The 19,859-nt window shown below is 42.6% G+C and overlaps 1 protein-coding gene across 1 annotated transcript; it reads right to left on the reverse strand.

The window, feature by feature from the left end:
* Positions 1–8,119: 8,119 nt before the first annotated feature.
* On the reverse strand, positions 8,120–17,578 carry T265_14030 (hypothetical protein; the record flags this gene model as incomplete). The annotated part of the gene is given in 7 exon segments (XM_009171700.1): positions 8,120–8,244; positions 10,866–10,989; positions 12,099–12,196; positions 13,238–13,386; positions 13,391–13,482; positions 17,268–17,424; positions 17,493–17,578. Coding segments are annotated over 7 exon segments (831 nt in total).
* Positions 17,579–19,859: the final 2,281 nt, after the last annotated feature.

Below are 19,859 nucleotides of genomic sequence, written 5' to 3' on the forward strand. Positions count from 1 at the left end.
GAGACATTATCAGACATGGCCCAGTCGCGCCCTCAGTGGCGCTCGTGCATCCAAGCTATTGCCTTCAATGCATAGCTTCTTTTCCACCCCCCCGCTTGACAACTCACTGACAGTGCTGGATTTATGCACCAATTTACCAGCTCGCGCGTGCAATGCGCAGCTACTTACCCCCCAATCATCGGTGAACGAAACTGTGGCAGCTACAACCAGTGTACGACCAGTACGCGGTTATTACAGCTGATAATGATGATGATGATGACTAGAAAAACCCATGCTTAAAGAACAATTCTGTTGTTGAGTCCAAATTAAAGTTCTCAGTGCAACCGAATGGTGGTGTTCCTGAATCAGTTCCTTAAAATCTTATTCGGACAACCCTGATAGTCAAAGAGATCCCATTGATATTCTTCGTATCCTACAGATCAGTCACGTGCAAGACGTTTCCGGCTCTTGTAGGTATCAACATGGGTCTTCTAATTCAATCGTACTTCGTCCACTCGGGAGTACTGAGGGGAATATTGTTTTGCTCACCGGGAACAGATGATCTGAGGGACAGGGAACCGTAGACAATACATTTGTATTGGAATTGAGATAGACTGTTGAATTTTGCTGTTTTCTCTCATCGTAGTGTTTTAGCAGAGGAAGCATATTTTGGGACATTTCGTGCATTGAAGCATTTGAAACGCCGCATTCTGTTTTCTGGGTTTTCATAATTCCGAGCTTTATGCATTCTTTACCGGCTTCCTTGTTCAAAAGTCACTGAATCAAACTACCCGAACAATCGAAAATTTATCCCTGTCTTTCGTAGCCCACCAGCTAGTCTCATTCATCAGGTAGGGTTAGTTCTCGGGTTTCAGTCTGTCTTTCAACTCATCCATAATTAGTTTGTTTGTGTCGCTGCACCGCTGGCAAGGAGACAAAATCGACTTGCTTAATTCTGTCAGGCAACTTACAGTTACCGTATAGACAAACGGTAGTCAAATCGAATGGGAGACATCAGGAACCAAAGTCTGCAATGTGATTGGCTGATCAAAAACGAGGCAAGCGGATGTGTAAACAAGGCGGTTAATTTCTAACCGTGCATTTCTTTGCCCGCGCACAGCTTTGCAGACAGGAACATTTTTTCTACCCAGCCGGCGCAGTAGTGTCCACATTCTCCTCTCACCATTGGTTGATTTCTTTGCGCCAATCCGAGGTAAGGCAGACTAGTTGTTGAGAGAAAACTGGGTAACTGCTGCGGAATCCTGTTTGACCGTTAGTAAATCGCTACAGCACTCAACATCTTTTTTCCCAAACGGATTCACGAAGTTACTCATGCAAAATTCCAAACGCTCATCTCACTTGACCGATTCATGGCTAGAGCCGAACGGAAAAATTCCAAAACTCCAACCTTCAACAAAAACGCCATATTTGTTCCCGCCAACAGCTGCATTTGCTTTGGAGTACCGTCAGCAGTTGGTTGATGGCACGAAACTAAATGCATCAACAGCATTGTTCCGCCCGTTGAATCCACTCCTCAGTGCTGCCACATTTTGGACCGCTTTGGAAGAACAGCTGAAACAGCAGCAACGCAGTCTTCGTCTTACTGTTCCGAGTGCGGTCACATCACCAAATAAGCTGAAACCATATGATATCCCATCTAGATCTCGTATATTTGATTCTTCCCTCACAAGTCCACTGGTTTCGAGGTGGACTGCAACCGACGACCCAGTTTCTTCGATGAGTAGACAACAGACTACTTCCAACCTGTCCCTATCTGCGGAAATAGGTGAGTAATTTAGAATCTTTGCCCAGTAGCTGTCCATCCAGAGAGGATTTTGAATGACACTAAGTTATTTAGAGGAGACAATAAAGCACATTCACACTCGTGGATGGATAGGAAAACGGCGCCTATTGAAAAACACAGCTCCCGATACTTGAAGCCTGTACTGACCGATCACACACAAGTCCTCGGAGAGTTGTTATCAAAGTTCGCCTAATTACTAAGCAAATGAATCCACGAGGTGCGGCCTGCAGATACTATCCTAACTTGTTCAGGTTACTTCTTTTAACGGATGTCAATATATATATATATGTATATATATATATATATACGGTCAGAACAATTACAATTCCCTTGGATAAACCAAATTTATTAATTCGTAAGCCGTCTATTGTGAAATGATGCATATATGGTACGATCTTTTGAGTGTTTCTTAGACTCTTCGGCGTCCCTCTGACCCTGAATTCTCTCCCTTTTTTTACCTCTTTATATCCGAACTCTTTTTAGCGCAGTCGGTTTACGTAAACGGTACCCGCCTTTTGAAAGGCGATTTAGATACTATTTGTCTCTTAAAAGGCGGTGGCTGTTTGAAATCATCGGAGAGTTGGTCAAGTTATTTGCTTAGAGAAAGACTGTCGCCGCAAAAAAATACGCTGTATTCTCGAAGCGATTGGGTTTGTTCCTTTTTCGTGGTAGAACCCCCGTCCACTCCATCCGTATTGTAAAAACAACGCGACCCTTACTTCTCAACCAGTTCAAGTTGTCCTTATTTCTTCTTCTCATATTGGTATGAAAAGAATAATAAAGTGATCGCGACCTCAGTTGAACGCCCTTGCATGCTGACCCAATCTCGTCCGGACTCTGCATACTCTCATCTCCGACAGGATCAAAGTATTAAGCCACGTTTATATGTCTGCTTGCCTCCGCTTCAGGTTAGATCAAATGTGAACTTCATTGGCATTTACAAGGTCAACGGGAGCTCTGAGTCATCATCCTTAGGATTCATCGGGTAGACATGGCCTACGAATTTTACCAGCCAACATCATGAAACAGGGATTCAGGCTAGTTTCAGCTGTCTTCTGTCAACTAAGTTTATCTCTAAATGAATGTTCTTCCTAACATATTTACACTTCAGTTCTCAAGTAGAAAATAAGGTTACCGAAAATTTGGGAACTATGCTTACTCGATGAGCTACAAGAGAAGGGTAATCGAGATCGGGTCGTGGAATATTCTCGTCGAGTGATGAATCGATACCTTGGTCGATACTTTGAACTTTGTTTCAGCTGAAACAACTGACAGCCTCGTGCATACATTTGGTCGGACAATGTTATCAACGGCACTTTGAGGCAAATTCACCCCACCAAAAATTAGACCAAAATTTTCTTCCCTGAAAAGACAAAGAATGAGGACCAGTCCAACCTAGGATTGGTTAACTAAAAATCAGTTATCACGGTAAAAGGTGCCGTCAGTCCTGCCATACTACAAAATTTTACTAACAGTGGCGTCCATAAAGCTGGATAATAGTTCAAATCATTTTGGGACGTATCGGAACAAACCTCATAATTGTTCCAACAAACTTTACATCACCCTGATTAGGTTTCGATAAGATTGGCAAAACAGATCATTGACTTCCACCACTTCTTGTGCACCCGAAGTCTGGAGGACATCTTTATATTACTTAGTTGAGTGCATCAATGTACCCGAACGCAATGATTTTCGCTAGCTCAGCTGGTAGAGCACCCGTCCGGCAAGCTGAAGTTCTGTGGATCATGTCCAACTATAGGCGAGTTTTCTCACTCATACTTCGTATGAGTAGGCTTCTCATTTCGAACTCTGCCAAACCATTGTGCACTTCCTAAAGATCCCTAAATGTTACATGCACTCATACTACCCGGAATAATTGTTACATCACCTAAACAGCCGGACTAACAATGGTATTTATCTTAGCATTTATTAGGCCAAATCAGTATGTCTTAACCTTTGTACGTGTATAGTCAGAATTTTTGACCTCTCACTGAACAGACGAATTGCTTACAGTCTATCATCCACAGATTCTAGCGTGTAAGTTTAAGCCAATGAGAGTCTGCTACGGTTGATCTTGATATTTTCCTCTTCCTGAATATACTACGTTCAATCCAACTACACTCATAACCCTGCCTAAAACGATTATCAGACACCAAGGCCCCATTTGTCGTAGTTATATTATTTCTTCCTTGTGTTCTATTTTTGTAGTATATGACGGAACTTTTCGGTGTACAGTTGTCATCCAGTTCAACCATGAATTGTTGATGTTACGATGAAAAGCGCTGTATGCTTATTGTGCTTGGTACCACCATATCCTGCGATCGTTGTTACATGTGAATCGTACACGAAAATGCAGCTTCACATAGTGTGTGGCTTTCACCTAGGCACCAAACAGTCGTGAGACACTTTCACGACGAAGACTCCTCTAACTCCTGAAATGAACCCAAAGGGCGAATGGATATTTATTCATGGTACTTTGTTATAAACAGTTCAAATAAGGTTTTGAATTTGTATAGTAGGTCAACGAAGCAAACAAACTCGATGTTTGTCGGGTCATGAATCTACCGAGTGGTGAATATGTAGTATGTCTCTACGAGGCCAATGCTTTTGGGTTTTGAAGTGTGCCTTAAGGCTTTAGGCTGCGATTGACCCAAGAGCAAGCAGCTTCCATCAAGACGTGATTTATTCCGTTCTGTTCTGTATCCTTCGGTTTGGAACCATCCAAAAGTGAAGGGTTTTTTTACCGAAGAGGCCTCAGAAGTGTTCTGCAAACATGATGGTACCTATAGAAAATTATATCATTTGGTGAGCAAACTAATTTAACGAAATTGTCAAGCGCAGCAAACTATTCGGCTACCAAATGATAGATAAGTATCCAAACCAGGAGGCCCGACGCTGCTGTATCACTGTCTCAGTCAATCACACCTGTATAAAAAAGTTACTTGTAGTTGTTTACCCGTGTTCTTCCAAAGCCAGACAGTGATCTGATCAGATCGTCTCTCAACTCAAGTTCCCACCAGGAAGTGCCCTTTGTCTGACTTTTATGTCAACACCCGACTGAGTACTGCCAAATAAGACTCTAAATACCTCGATTTTTTCCATTTCCTTGCGACATTTCTGGAATGGAGAGTGGGTTACTATCGGTACTGACTATCAAGCGTCGACGTCAGCGATCCGAAACATTCAGACTCCGTCTGAATCACAAGAACCAATAATTGGTTATTAGTTGATAGAATCCATCTTAAGTATCCTGTTCATCACCAAAGTCCTCCGTGTTGACCGAATGAAAAGTTTCTGTGCCACAGGACACTGGTTAGTAACACAAAAAACATCCGCTGAACGGTGGATGCAGGATTTATGTTTGAACTGAATTCAGATGGCAAGCGAGTATCACCACCTAGTGCTTCATCTGAAGTAAAAAACCTCTGCTAGTTTTTTTCTTCCGCCCTCCGAAGAATGTGAACTTAGTGGTAGTAGGAAGATAGAGATCCGATTTCCAAATAGGTAGCGAGGATTTCCACCACAGTTCGAAATGGCACCAATGAATCAAGCGCTGGTGTGAGGTCGTCGTCAGCTTCCCACTGCATAGAGAAACTAACACGTTTTAAGTGATGGCCCAAGCGTTGAAGAATCCATGAACCGTTTAGTTTGTGTCACATACGCGACTCATATGCATTTGGATGTCTACCACAAGTCGTACATATCTGATTCACATAATATACACTCACATATAACACTCAAGTAGGATGCAACTCCAATTACATCACTGGAAAAAGCGGATAGTCGTGATATCTGATGGTTATTTTCCGCTTCGTGTTGTGAAACCGTAAAAACCTGGCAAAAGGGACTAGAGTTTCCTGTGCCGTGCGGAATTTTACGAATTTACAGAATAAAAGTTGTCGCATGTAGGAGATAATGTGGAGAAAACCAAGGATTCGAGAAATACACTTGCAAATCAATTTGGTTTTCACGAGAAACTCAACTGAATCTTTCATTTAGAATATTCTACAACTGAATGTGCTGAACACAAGTCGCCTAATGATTCAGTTGGCACGATGTTCGAGATATCGCTGTATATTTCCACAAAGGAAACTACTCACAAGGTTGCTGAAAACTCAAGACCGGTTTCGCACTTCTTGGGGCTCATCAGGTAGCCGCAGTTCCCGAGTTTCCGTCAACCTTACGTATGCAACTGAGTGTGTTTCTAAAAAATAATCCAATTTGTGTTCAGTTAGAACATAAGGTTGACGGGAACTCGGGGACTGCGCCTACCTGATGGGGTTCAAGAAGGGCGAAACCGGTTGTGGGCTGTGGAAGTGTTTTCAGCAACCTTGTGAGTAGTTTCCTTTACGAAAACCAAGGATTGCTTAAATTGAGTAAAATATTGCACAATTCAACTCATTTTTCCCGGTTTATGTAGCAACTGTGTTGATTTCTGACAATCAAGCAAGTTCAAGTAAGCCTATATTTTTATTTTCTTCGTGAACATTTGGAACACGGAAAATCCAGGAGCATTCCAACAAACGATTGGACGGTCATCACAGTTTCACCATCAATATACTTGGTACACTTGAACAGTGAATGATAGAATACTGAAGCCTCATTCGTTCCGAGTCTATTTCTCACTCGAATAGCCTCATTCTCGAGGCAAGGTTCTGCGGAATATGGAAAGCACAGACAAAAAGGCGCCCAGGGACTGAGCGCGCATTTTCAACGAGGAACGATATTTTAGTTAAACCTCAAAAATACTTTCCCTAAATGATCTGTCTCCAAAAAAGCTAGGAAGTGCATTTGTCATATGGGTTTACGAGTGACTGATCAAAGGGTTCGGATGATCGAAAAGGTCAGATCGGAATTCAAAATAACAAGCAATTCCACGAAAAGCCCTATGGGATTGAACGAGGTGAAGTCGGGATACAGAGCTTCTGGTTTGTTCGGTTGGCCTGGTGGTGTATTCTTACTAGATTTTCCCAACGATCCATTGTTTTAGGAATGAGTAAGCCAGGAATATCTGTTGAAATATCCAGCAGACATTTTGGCAAACAGAGCGTAACCATTAAAAATGGTATAAATGTTGTCAGTAAGAACTCTGTTGGCCTTACTCGCAAAAATTTAGGGACAAATTAGCTGTAAATTCCCTTGGATTTCAAACCTACTTTAATGTTTAATATTTGACGGATTGGCTTCTATAGCCTAGGAACCGCACGAAAGGCTCACAGCATCACAAACAGACACGTTACCCAAATTTCACGTCCAAATGCGCAAACATGTGAAATACAGAGTTGAACCTAACCAAACAAGCTTTACTGTAATGTTGGCTGAGTAGGATTACGAGAAACCCGTTGGTCGTGTGCATTTCAAAATGGCTCTACACAGTAAGTGAATCACGGTCTTGGTCAGGATATCACAAGGACGCACGTTCCAATAACAACGGGAACGCGTTTTACTACTTTGGTGAGGAGTTCAGTTTGTCAGGTGGTACTTGGGTTCGGTAACCTCCGATTCCCACTGAAGAATCTCTCCTGCTTCGTCTTCGCGTGTTGGGTAGCAGCAAAGCAAAAATAACTGTTCAATAAAAGGCGTTGGAATAATCTGTTTAGGGATATCTAATGAACAATGGCGGTCTCTTTTTCTCGGCATACTTCGCTTTTGAGACTAAATTTTCGTCAGGTCAAGTGAATAAGTCATCTGAAAGCTGGTGAACCAGTCAGTGAGATTTACAACTACCCGACCTAACCATTGCTGAATGTCGGTCGGCAGATCTTGTTTGGTGAGTGGTGTGGATGACTATGACTTACAACGGATGCCTTTAGGGGGCAGTTTTCACCACTTCTCCTCATGATTCTGAGGTCTTACTGTTCCTGTCCAGAGCACTTTTATGTTATACTTCTCCTTTTTCTTGTTGGTCTTTGTGTGTCAGAGATCGCTAGGACAGTTAAACTGGGGCTGGGAGGATCAGGTATGGCTTATCCTCTTTGGGTTTTGCACTTTACACTGATAACCAAACGCCGCCAATTCAGCGTATCAATTCAACCGTCCTCTCCGTGTTTTTCAGTTCTAACATTTCCATTTCGTTCACGTTCTATTCCGTCTCTTGATGGTTTGCACCACATCGTGTATCAGCAGCTGTGCCGTCAATACTAGTACTCGTTTTGATACTTCCACATATTCTAATTCCATTCTGTCCATTCTCTCTATTTTATACCCTGAAATTTTTAACTATTGTCTGATACTCACCCGCGTTCCTTGGTGGTCTGTTTATTCACCGCTTGTGCTCATCTGTTTTGGTATACAATTCCATGGTAGTTTCTCCCTATGTAAAGCTTTGCGCAGCCGTCATATTTTAGGTTTTATATAGCCCCTAGTACCATCAGCCGACGGGCGGACCTTTACGCTTAACAGTACTGAGTGTAAAGCGCTGTCATTCTGGAATGCATCTATAACATTGGCCATATTCAGCGCTGAAGTATTTTTTCGCTCACAAAAATTTGTCCTTCACTCTGATTACAGAGTCAAAGATAAACAGGGTAGGGTAGTTCCCATTGAACTGGTGTTTCAGCAGCATTCGATCAATTTGTCACCGATAAGCCTGGAGAGGATTATATGACTTTGTGGTAGCCTAATCCCATAGACTTTCAGTAGCTCCTATCAAGGTTGAGAATCTAACTACACTGTTCGCAAGCCGGCTTGTGAGGAACAGAAACCAAGTTTGTCACCACTGATCCCTTATGACAACACAGAATGAAATGGCACGGCGACTGGAGTGCGTTTATGTGAAAAAAGCTGCCCCGCAAGTTGTCATCGACACGTGGTCATGGATAGCGCACTGCTGGGAACAGGCTTAGTTCAATTAACACTGGACTAATTAGCCTGCTTTCACGAAAGAGGATGTTCGTATGCGCAACACCCATCATATATGTGCATCCCCACACAAAGCTGGCCTGTCACAGTGTTGACGGTCAGTCAGACATGGTAGAAGCAGCAAGGTCTTTATCCAAGTTTACAAACGCTAGATTTCACCACTGATTAGTTGCAAACAGATGTCAGGGGAATCTTGGTCACAAGCAATACCTTTTTATTTCAACCTAGCGATCAGAACATTGAAGAACCGCTGTTTGGAAACACGGTATTGTGTGTTGTTTCCAACTCTTTCAATCTTTAGTACAGCGGATTTATGGTAGGGATTATTCCATCTAATTATATATGTATAATGGTTTCAAGCAAACGACATCGCTCCAGCTGTGATACTTCAGGAGTGCCGAGCGTACAATGGTTGAGTGGTGGTAGCACACTCCTATTAATGCTAGCGATGTTACTATCATGTTCACGGATTCTTAAGTGCATGTTAGAATCCTAACAGCGCCAAATATATGGGTTTCTGATAAGCTCCATCAAGAGAAAAACTCGCGTCCATTGCTGCCCTTCCTCAGTGCGAACTCGGTAAAATAATGGCCCTTACCGAGAAGGAGGGTTGTTTACATGAGAGTGACGTGAAAACAAATTCTAGGAGGGCGAAACCGGTCGTGGGCTGTCGACGAATTTTCAGCAACCTTATGAGTAGTGCATTACAAAAATACAGGTATCACGATATCTCGAATATCGTAGCGACTGAAAAATGAGGCAGTCTGGTGCAGGACATTCAGTTACCTGGAAACGAGAGGTTCAGCTGAGGTTCCGGGCAAGTCTCCGAAAAACCAAATTAGTTTGCAAATGAGTGTATTTCGCTAACTTCTAGAAGTCCAACAATGAATATGATGATATATTAGTGTTTGAAAGACGTGACATAATGTGCTACTCAAATAAAAGAAGAATGATTATTCACCACCAGGTCCTGCAGTAAAATGTTTCCAATATTTTACAATATTTCATAAATGATCAGAATTCTTGATGGCCGAGTAGGTTTCGTTGGCGACAAACTGTCCCCAGTAAATGTTATTTTACAGTTACCTACATAGGCGATAACAGATGGTACTGTTTACAGCCATTTGAGACGAGTTGGCTGATAAACATATGAATTTCAAGTAATACGACAATATACGGGGCTCGGAAAATGGCGCGATTAACGTGTACAAATCTTGTTTTAAAATGGACCGTGGTCTTACATTACTGCGGCTCACTGGGATTTCGCCCCTCTCACACCCTCATCGTTTTTATATGATGTGTTAAAATTAAAACGCAAGTAATTGAAAATGTCTAGGGTTTCCCTGTCGGTTCTCTATAGACAGGCTGGATCGATGAGCAAGCATATGAACGTGGAACATTCACCTTCCCCGGGCCGAGAAGGCTCAATCCGGGAGCCTCTGAAATACGGTTTGTGACTAACACCAAAGTAGACTGACGACTATGCTAAACGTTAATTTCGAACATGGTGATTTTTGTAAGGCGGAATGTAAGTCGCCGCTGCACAATGCAACCCGATCTAACCGTGTAGATCGGTCTGAATTTAAGGGCTCATTTCCATAAACGGTTGATCACTCCTGCACTTTAAACACCGACGTCAACTCTAACAGTACTCCTAGGCGTCTTGTGCAGGAGAGTAGCTATATGACTCACAGGGATTTCCTGAAGGTTTTAGGCAAACCAATCAGCATAGAAGGAGGATTTGGGTATNGTTCATGTAGGGAAAACTTGTTTTATGCAAGCGGGAATGCAAAGCTTATTCACAGCGTGCCACTTCATGCTTTTCGGTTCGAAATTAGAAGGCCACCATAAATTAACATTGTTTTCATCGTTATATATCATGTTACCGAATATCAGTAGTATTTGAGTGACGACATCTTTGTTGTGATGAGTCATATATTGTCAGAAAAGCAGTTTCCTTAAATCTAGTTAAGTACGCATGTATGTTTTATGACGGAATGGGCGAAAAGAATGCCCAGAAATCAGTTAAAACGGAGGTTGGTTGAAAAATACTCGCTGGATTCGACGACAGCTCACGACCGGTTTTGCCCTTCTTGGGGCTCATCAGGTAGGCGCAGCTCCCGAATTTCCGTCAACCTTATGTTCGTCTTGAAACCAAATTGCATGAAATTAGCGAAATGCACTCATTTGCAAACTAATTTTGGCTTTTCGAGAAGCTCACCTGGAACCAAGCTGAATCTCTCATTTGTGATGTTTCCAGGCATTACCAATATACATGTATCGCGATATATCGAGTATCGTAGTGACTGAAACATGAGGTGGCCTAATGCAACACATTCAGTTGCCTGGAAACATCACAAACAAGAGATTCCTCTGGGTTCAAGGTGAGTCTCTCGAAAAACCAAATTAGTTTGCAAATGAGTGTATTTCACTCGGTGGATTGTTTTTATGTATGCTATGGTGACGCTGATCATTTTTAATTTTCACAAGCTATTTAGTTGAGGCACACGTCTCTGGTTATGTGGATGTTCACTGTGAAAAAGTGGTCTCCAGGATTAAGCTTTGCGCTTGATTTAAGTTGTTTATGACAAATGGACTAGCCCGTATACGTAACCAATCAATTGATTGCTCTTCCAAAAGTTAACACATCATGTGCGGGTGACGAACTCCTGTCGTTCCCCTTGTGGGTGGTGTAACATGTGATTAGTGAAGTGGAAAATTGTTTTTCCTTGTCACCTCTTTCAAGCCCTGAAGAAGAGCAACTGCGAGGGGAATTCGATACGGAGGATCCTGAATTCGAGTGGAGGCGAAGAGCGGGTCTTTAGACAACCCATTAGCCCGAGGTGATGACGGATTGCAGCCAGCATTTATGCGGCAAACACTGAGGCGAACAGTCAATGGAAAGCTGAGAGAGGCTTGTGTTTTCTTATCTAATTTTGAGCATAGAACTTTTCAGAGGCGTGGTTCCGACTACACAGTACTGGTGAACGCCGTAGAAAAACACACTTTCAGGTACCCTCATAATGGCCGAGGAGCACTGAACATTAGGAAGCTGAATGTGACCGAGTACCGACTTTCAGGTTACCGCAAGTTGCAGTCTATCAGAGACTGAAAATCGTACAATTACCGTTGAACAGTCATAGGTACCGAAAGACCTCAGTATTGTTTTGTTTACCTGGCAACATTAATCTGGATCTGTTTAAGGATTTTCCCGTAGCTGTGGTTTACCATTATATCTAGTTTACTGATTTGCCATCTTAACGCGAATGAGACAGTGCACAATGAATGCACCGCGCCAATGTGTTGCGTTGCATTCGTCAAATACGAAATATAATGGTTTTTTTGAATGGGTGATTCATTTCTATCTTCAGACAATGAAAACCTCCAAACCCGGTATCCATTTGTCTGTCCAATGTGCAAGGAGCGGATAGAAGCAAATGACCTTGAGACTCACTTTAATTTTGAGCTGGAAAAATTCCGATTGGAAAGTGATGAGTGAGTCACTGTGTGTACTATTGATTAACAGATGCGGAAAACAAAGAATTGGGTTTTCTTCACGCTAAAATACAAGTAGATTATGATTATTTTGAACGCAGTTTTTGGTGGCTCAACTTCACTTCGGGTACCACCAAATGTATCAGTAAATGTTGTTTGATCTTGATATATTCTTTTTTATTGCAAGTTTAGCTAGTCTGATTACCACGATCCAATATCCGGCTGGTGGCACACGTTTATCAATATTTCCCGGGAAAAACTCTCCGGAATACAAAGGCTAATAAGCCCATTTGCGTACCATTTTGGTTTTGACGGGGTGATCACCTGGAAACTAGCTGAATCTGTCGTTTATGGTGTTCGTGGCGCACGGTTTACCAGGACGGATGCTGGTGGCAAACTTGAAGACAGCTCTGAAGAACACGATCGTCAGGACAGTAAGACACGATCATACTCAGTTGAACATACAAGCTGCGTGTAAATTTGACCCTATATTACTGGTTGTCAACCAAGGATGCGTTCAACCATTGGTGATGTGAGGCAGATAAACTGATAATAGCAGCAAGCTGCCGCAAGATTAAGTGGAACTACCTCCCAAATTTAAGTGTGAATTTTTTCTATTGGCCGCTTTTAATTGGTCCTGAAAGTGCTATCCGCCAAGACCTTTGCGCCCTTGGTGGCTTTTCGTGACAAATACGAGCATCACGTCAGGAGCTACTTGTTTCAGAAAGAAAATATTAGACTTAACAGCATCTCCTGGGTGTGGGTAAAAACATTCAACCAGAACAATCCACTTATGACTTCATTGGTCATCACATCACCTAAGTTGGGTGTGTGCTTATGTGTATGTGGTTAACATTCGATTTAAACGGGTCCCCTGCACAGATTGACATGTAGATCGGTTCTAAAGGACAGGTTTACACTTGTTTTCCTCGTGAGGTGGTGTAGGGCTGGCTGTAAATAGCCACCTCTTTAAGTTGTTTCTTTTTCTGAGAAAATGTCGAAGGCCTGAAATACTGTGATATTTGTAATGCACTAATCATAAGGTTGCGAAACTTCGTCAAAATAAGTAATGTGAAAATATACAATAAAAAAACAAACTAGTTTGCAAATGATTGTATTTCGCTAATTTCGTGCAATTTGGTTCCAGGTGGAACATGAGGTTGGCGGAAACCCGGGGACTGCGCCTAATTGATGAGCCCAAAGAAGGACGAGACCGGTCGTGGAGTGTCGACGAATTTTCAGCAACCCTACGAGTAGTGCATTACAAATAGGCAGGTATCACGATATCTCAAACATCGTAGGGACTGAAACATGAGGCGGCCTGGTGCAGCACATTCAGTTGCCTAGAAACATTACAAACGAGAGATTCAGCTGGATTCAAAAAAACAAATTAGTTTGCGAGTGAGTGTACTTCGCTACTAGTGATATTATTCTATGGCTCACTTGTCCTTATAAAAAGAAGACAAGGTTGGAAACTGAGGAAATGGGCGTTGGTTACGACGTGCGGAGGAAAAGGAGCATTGCGCTTGCCTTCGCTAGTGTTTTTTCAGGATGCCGCAAACATTTATCATAAGATACAATGAAGCTCTTCTAATGTGCTTACGAATGAATCTGATTTGCATCAACATTGTGGGTCAAGATATTGTATCTCGACATAACTCCCTAGCGTTACTCTATTAGTGCTTTTATGTTTATTTGACGTCGACTAGTCTGCTTCCAGTTCTGATAGATTTTTAATCGCGTATCTTCGACTGCAATTATCACATGTGTTCAATCTTTCGCTCTGGCTGCTTCAACCAATTAAGTGAGCCCTCTCATGTGACATGACCTACTGGACCTTTGCGAGTTTCAAGAACAGCCAATGATACTAGTTAAATATAGCAGCACAGGAGCTGTTGTCGGAATGTTCGTGCTCAAAATACTTGACATTCTGACTGGCTGTTTCCAAGGTTCAATTCCTCTGCGAGTTCATCTACCGAAAACCTGTGTTTCAACTTATTTTATTTTTGGCCGCAGTAGACGAAGAAGAGGGATAAACTCAGCGATGAAACTATAGAACCAACCAAGTTTCTCACAGTCATTCCCTTCGTGTAAAAATTGAGGGAGATTTTTGCACAGAAAATGATAAATCACACATGAAATTAATAACAAAAGTAATGATTACTTTACTTTGATCAACTAGCTCTAACCCACTTGTTCTTGCCAGTTCAACGGAAATTTCGCCCAAAAAGCAAAAGGTAACCAAACGTGCAAGACCATGTTCTCATATCCCGATTTTTGTTGAATCCACTCAAGTGATCTTTCCAGTAAGTGACAACTACCTACGATAGACTGGCGATTAAGAAGTGGGCCAGTGACCAAAAGTTTAGCCTGGATTTGTAGTGATCCATTTTGAAGGGGTGCCTTGAATGAATCATAATTCGGTACTATCAGTGAAAACTTAGAAAAGAGAGACACCATGCATGTTCTTTACAGTCAGCTTATCCGAGAATTAGATTTTTACACGTCGTTCTTGTTGTTCCCTCAAGAAATGTGCATATGGTGTATGCCGGGCAACTTCATAGAAAATGACCATATTCTAAAAGTCTGACATCAGAGATTTTGGGGTGCTGGGGGTTCGTTCTGCTAGATCCACATTGTGGCAGCTCACAAGAAAATAGGGAGTCAAATGATTCAAATGATTTAATAAGTCCTGCTCTATTATAGCTGCAGAAACAGCTACTTCAACTCACATCCGGCATGTGTTGACCATTCTGATGCTATGAACACAGTGAACTTCCGTGCTTTGGAAGGCCTACCTAAAGATTGGTATCTCAGGATCGGTCTTCTAAACTTTAAAGATTACATGAGTGAACCAACACGCCTTATTTTCCGAGCGTTTGGATTTACTTTGAAAGCTCACGACTGTGTGCAAAATCATGTTAACGGATCATAACGGCGCTTGACGAAGAGGTGCCCTTGCATATTTCGTCTGGCTGCTACGATCCAGTTTAATTAGACAATTTTCGTGCCAGTGTCAGTTTCATAAACTGCTTCCTTGCTGCGAGCGTACGAATAAACATGTCTGAACTCAGGGGTTGATTCGAAAAGATGAATTTATTTACTACTGGGTCGTACACAAGTGCTAACTCAAGAGGATGCCATCCTAGGAGTTTTTGGTGAAATGATGGATTTCCAACGTAGTTCTCCCATCTTTTGTCATCGTGATGTTTGTGAACTAGCATCACTATCAAAACCTAAGTCATGAACATCTTTTCGTCGCCCAACATCATCTTCAACTAATCGTTTATCGTAAGCTGCCTTTCGTTCGGGTGAAATCATTGTGCCTATTCCACATCATCTAGTATGATTGCTTCTCCTATACATGCTTAAGGAAATATGTTTATGCAGAACTGACTCGGTTGTGTTTTTCATCTACAAGCATTTTAACTCTGTGTAATCGCCCACCGAATTGCGCGACTTCATTACAAACGTTTCGTCAGCAGTCGAGGTGACACCAACAATGCACGGTAGTCTAGTGAACCTATGTGGTTCAGCGCTAAGGCACTGATGATGCCATCTCAGCTGATGATGAAACGTTCGCGGTCAAAATGCCCAGGTCAGCAAACAGACAAACAGTCATTTAAGCAATCTCAGCCACCAGCATTCTCTTTCATAGTAAACGTTTATGTTTCAGAGAAACAAAAGGACAAAGTCTCCAGCAACAAGTGAGCGTACCATTTCATCTCCCGAATTCTTTTAATTAGAACACTGATTGCACAAAAACACCGCCCCTTACGCTTGATACGCTTGATGAGTTGGAAAGTCAAGCGAGGTATGAAAAGTTTCTCATTGTGAAACAGCATCGAAGACAAAGACAAGGTATGTTATATTCATAAAGTTTTGACAGTTCTGCGGAATAGAAATGATGTCACGAATACGCTTGGCTACAGACTCTGGCATTCATCAAGATGGACTTAATCAAAAATGACTTCAAATGAGCAAGCAACGCCCACTTCTACGCGCAAAGGACAAAGCTACAACACAGTAGAATCAGAATGTTGTAGTCAATCTTGAAAATGATTCCAGTGTTCGCCAAAATTGGAACTTGTTCAGTGAAACTTCCAGCTGTAATTTCGTGGTATTTTCAGAATATATTATATTTTTTCATGTTCATTCTGCCAACCAAAGTTCAGTAGATAAGTGCTGATCAAAACTGCTCAAAATTTCTCCTAATCCGCGGTTTTGTTACTGCAAGTTTCATTAAGTATTCCCTCTGGACGAACCTTTACTTCACGGGTAACTTGAACAACATACTATTGGGTTGGGTGATCACGTGCTATCTTGTTGAACCATGTAGAAAATCCACTAAAAGAACTGGAGCCAGACTGACAAAAAGTGCAAATGACGTCCAAGAGGGATCATCACGTAAACCAGAAACACTAAACAATAAGTTGGTCCTAAAGTCATTTAGGCTTTTTCCATCAACTTAACACTTGGTGGCCCAACCTAGCACACAAAAGCTCGGTCGATACCTAACACAGATTTGGCTTGACTTAGCTGATTGATTCACCTTCCGCCTTAAATCCCGACCAACCTCGTAACCTGATCACTTGGCCTGACGAAGCTTTTGTGTCAAAAGTGAAACGTTACCCATCAATGAACCTACCGATTGCTACCAAACTTTTCCGAAAAGAAAGGTCAATAATTACATCCTCGAGGGCCCAAACCAAAGCTTTAATCCCCTAGTTTATACTGACTGGTGGCCTGCCTCCGTTAGAATCTATAACCGATAGCGGTGCCTATTGCTAGGTGAAACTTTCCGGATTGAGTTCCGATGGTAGTGGTCGGCCTTGACGTTCGGAGAAGTCAGTGTTAGACAAATGCCCATTTGAAAGTACAGTTGAGAAAACTAGATGTAGGTAACCCAGAATAAGCATGAGGTTAACAAAGTCAATCTATAAATCTGATGATTTTTGCTGACCAAAAATATGAGATTGTTGCGATCTAGTGTACGACTGCCTCTTTAAGACAGATCAGTATAAATGAAATCAACAAAAATAAGGAAAAGTGCCCATTTATCCTCTGTGAGTGTATTCAAACTAGGTTTTCATGATCGGATTTGCTGATCACATTATATGAAAACCACCCAGTCTTGGAGTAGAACTTTACACTTTGCAGGTGTGAGGTGCATGCCAAACCAAGGGACAGAAACAGTTAGAATATTTAATAATGTATGTATTACGACGGCAGCAGATCCAAGAAGAGATATGTCGTCTGCGTACTCGATATCTGCGATCGAATGCCTCTGGAGCACTTAGACCCCACATGTATTAGAGGTTGTTAGCGAGTTTTGCATTTTCGTATCAATGACATAGTCGAAGAGGAATGGTTAGAGACGACAGCTTCGTCCGACACCACTTGATGTGGTGAACTCAGACGAGAGGTTCCCCTAGACATCCTGCCTTAGCGGAAGTTGGCTCACAGTGCCCTAAGGAGGGTCGAGAATTTATAGGGGACACCTTTGCTCCACGGACACTACCACAGTGCTTCACGGTCGACAGAGTCAAAGGTAGCTTTCAAAGAGGACAATGATTGTTGTGCGCTGAAACAATGTCGCTGTTCCAGAATCTGTCGGAGGGTGAAAATATGATTGATGTATCCTTTTGCGAGACGCAATACAAATTGGTTTTCAAGGATCTGCCTCTCCCTGAGTTCAGTCAAACTTCGAAGGATAAGACCAGGGCGGACCTTCGACGCCACAACTACCAGGCTGACACACGATGGTTTTCACACAGCCTCCGAGGACACTTTTGAATATAGGACCAGCTGTCGACATGCCCTACTCTGCAGGCACTTTTTGTTCATTTCAAATCGCGCCAATGAGTTGTGGGTCACCAGGTACTCTCTGCCTTCTTTGAACATGGCTGCATAAAGGCCGTACATGTCCTGCTGCCTTCCCACGTGTCAGTGCGGCCATTTCCTACTTTATTTCTTCTTCCAACGTGTGACTAAGGTTTATATTCTATTCACCTGTGTGTACTATCTAGAAAGGCTGTGTTATAGAAGGCCAGATAAACTGTTCTTCAAAGAATTCAACCCATCTTTCCAATGGACTTTTTTGCGGCTGAATTATTGAGTCATCATTTCCACTTATCGTTCTATCGACCGTTGCTTTCCTTGTACCAGTTGATCATATCAGTTGATACGGGGAACAACCGTTTCAGGTAGCAAAAGCCTTTTTCATCTCCCAAGCTTTCAATGTCCACGAGAGCTCTTGGTATTTCCTTGGGCTCTTCGTTATTTGACGTTTAAGGGGTTTGCGTGCGCTACCGCACTAGTTATCTGCTGGTAGGAATCTCCTGACATCAATCGACGACATCCAGTGATCATTTGATTGTATCGGAAAAGTCGACAGACAGCATGTACTATCTAGAAAGGCTGTGTTATAGAGGGCCAGATAAACTGTTCTTCAAAGAATTCAACCCATCTTTCCAATGGACATTTTTGCGGCTGAATTATTGAGTCATCATTTCCACTTATCGTTCTATCGACCGTTGCTTTCCTTGTACCAGTTGATCATATCAGTTGATACGGGGAACAACCGTTTCAGGTAGCAAAAGCCTTTTTCATCTCCCAAGCTTTCAATGTCCACGAGAGCTCTTGGTCATTTACTTGGGCTCTTCGTTATTTGACGTTTAAGGGGTTTGTGTGCGCTACCGCACTAGTTATCTGCTGGTAGGAATCTCCTGACATCAATCGACGACATCCAGTGATCATTTGATTGTATCGGAAAAGTCGGACAGACAGCAAGGAACACCGCTAGCATAGGCCCATTCACGCGTTGCCACGCTTCATCCACATGCCCGCTACCACTGTAGTATTGGTTTACTGTAGAGATTTTTTGAGCTAGCATAGACCGATACCTTCAATCCATGGTGGATTTGCGAAGATGGTGGATTGGCATACTTCCTACTGATTTCCAAGGATCAGACAGAAAACGAACTGTCAGGCTTGCACGCACCATGGTGTGATCGGAATCAAGTAGTGTGCCCCAGGAGGAGCGACAGTCTTGAATTGTGGCTGATGGCCACGTGATCCAAGTAGGTCCACGGTTGATTTGCAGGTGGTGCCCACCAGGTTACGCACGGACCAGAAGCAAATCACGATCAGCGCACAGCTTGAGCACCCGCTCTCACTCCCTCGAGGCTTTTATAGACTCTAGACCGACCACCCAAGTGTGACTCCAAAGAGGTGAGACGACCAATCTGGGATTGGTCGACGAATGAGCCCAGATAGCTCTTGATAGAAGGTACCTTTCTCTGCATCAGAACTGAGATTCATTTGGGCCTAAGATAACACTACAAAAGGCACCGCTTTTTATGTCGAGGCACATTGAGCTTGATTGAGCTTGATTGAGCTGGATAACCGGACGGCGCAAAGTCAACTGTTCAGTGGGACCCACTCCGACCGAGCGCACTCAGCTCTCGGGCTGATTGCGACCTCCAAGCCATATATTCCCCTAGTCATCGCTTCTGGATCACCGGACACACTGAGGGAGGTGAAATAACGGAGTTCGCTGTCGGCGTTCTGAGATGCACAACCATGCTCGGGCCCCATATGCGTGTTTCGGAGTGGCAAGAAATATCAGTTTTAAAGGGGTATAAGTTTTCAGCGAATACTGCCTGTTTGCCACTTTGATATAGATTACGAACGTTAAAAATCCCAAGTAGAAATGGTC

Source organism: Opisthorchis viverrini (genome assembly GCF_000715545.1).
Source record: "Opisthorchis viverrini unplaced genomic scaffold opera_v5_132, whole genome shotgun sequence".
Lineage (NCBI taxonomy): Eukaryota > Metazoa > Platyhelminthes > Trematoda > Opisthorchiida > Opisthorchiidae > Opisthorchis > Opisthorchis viverrini.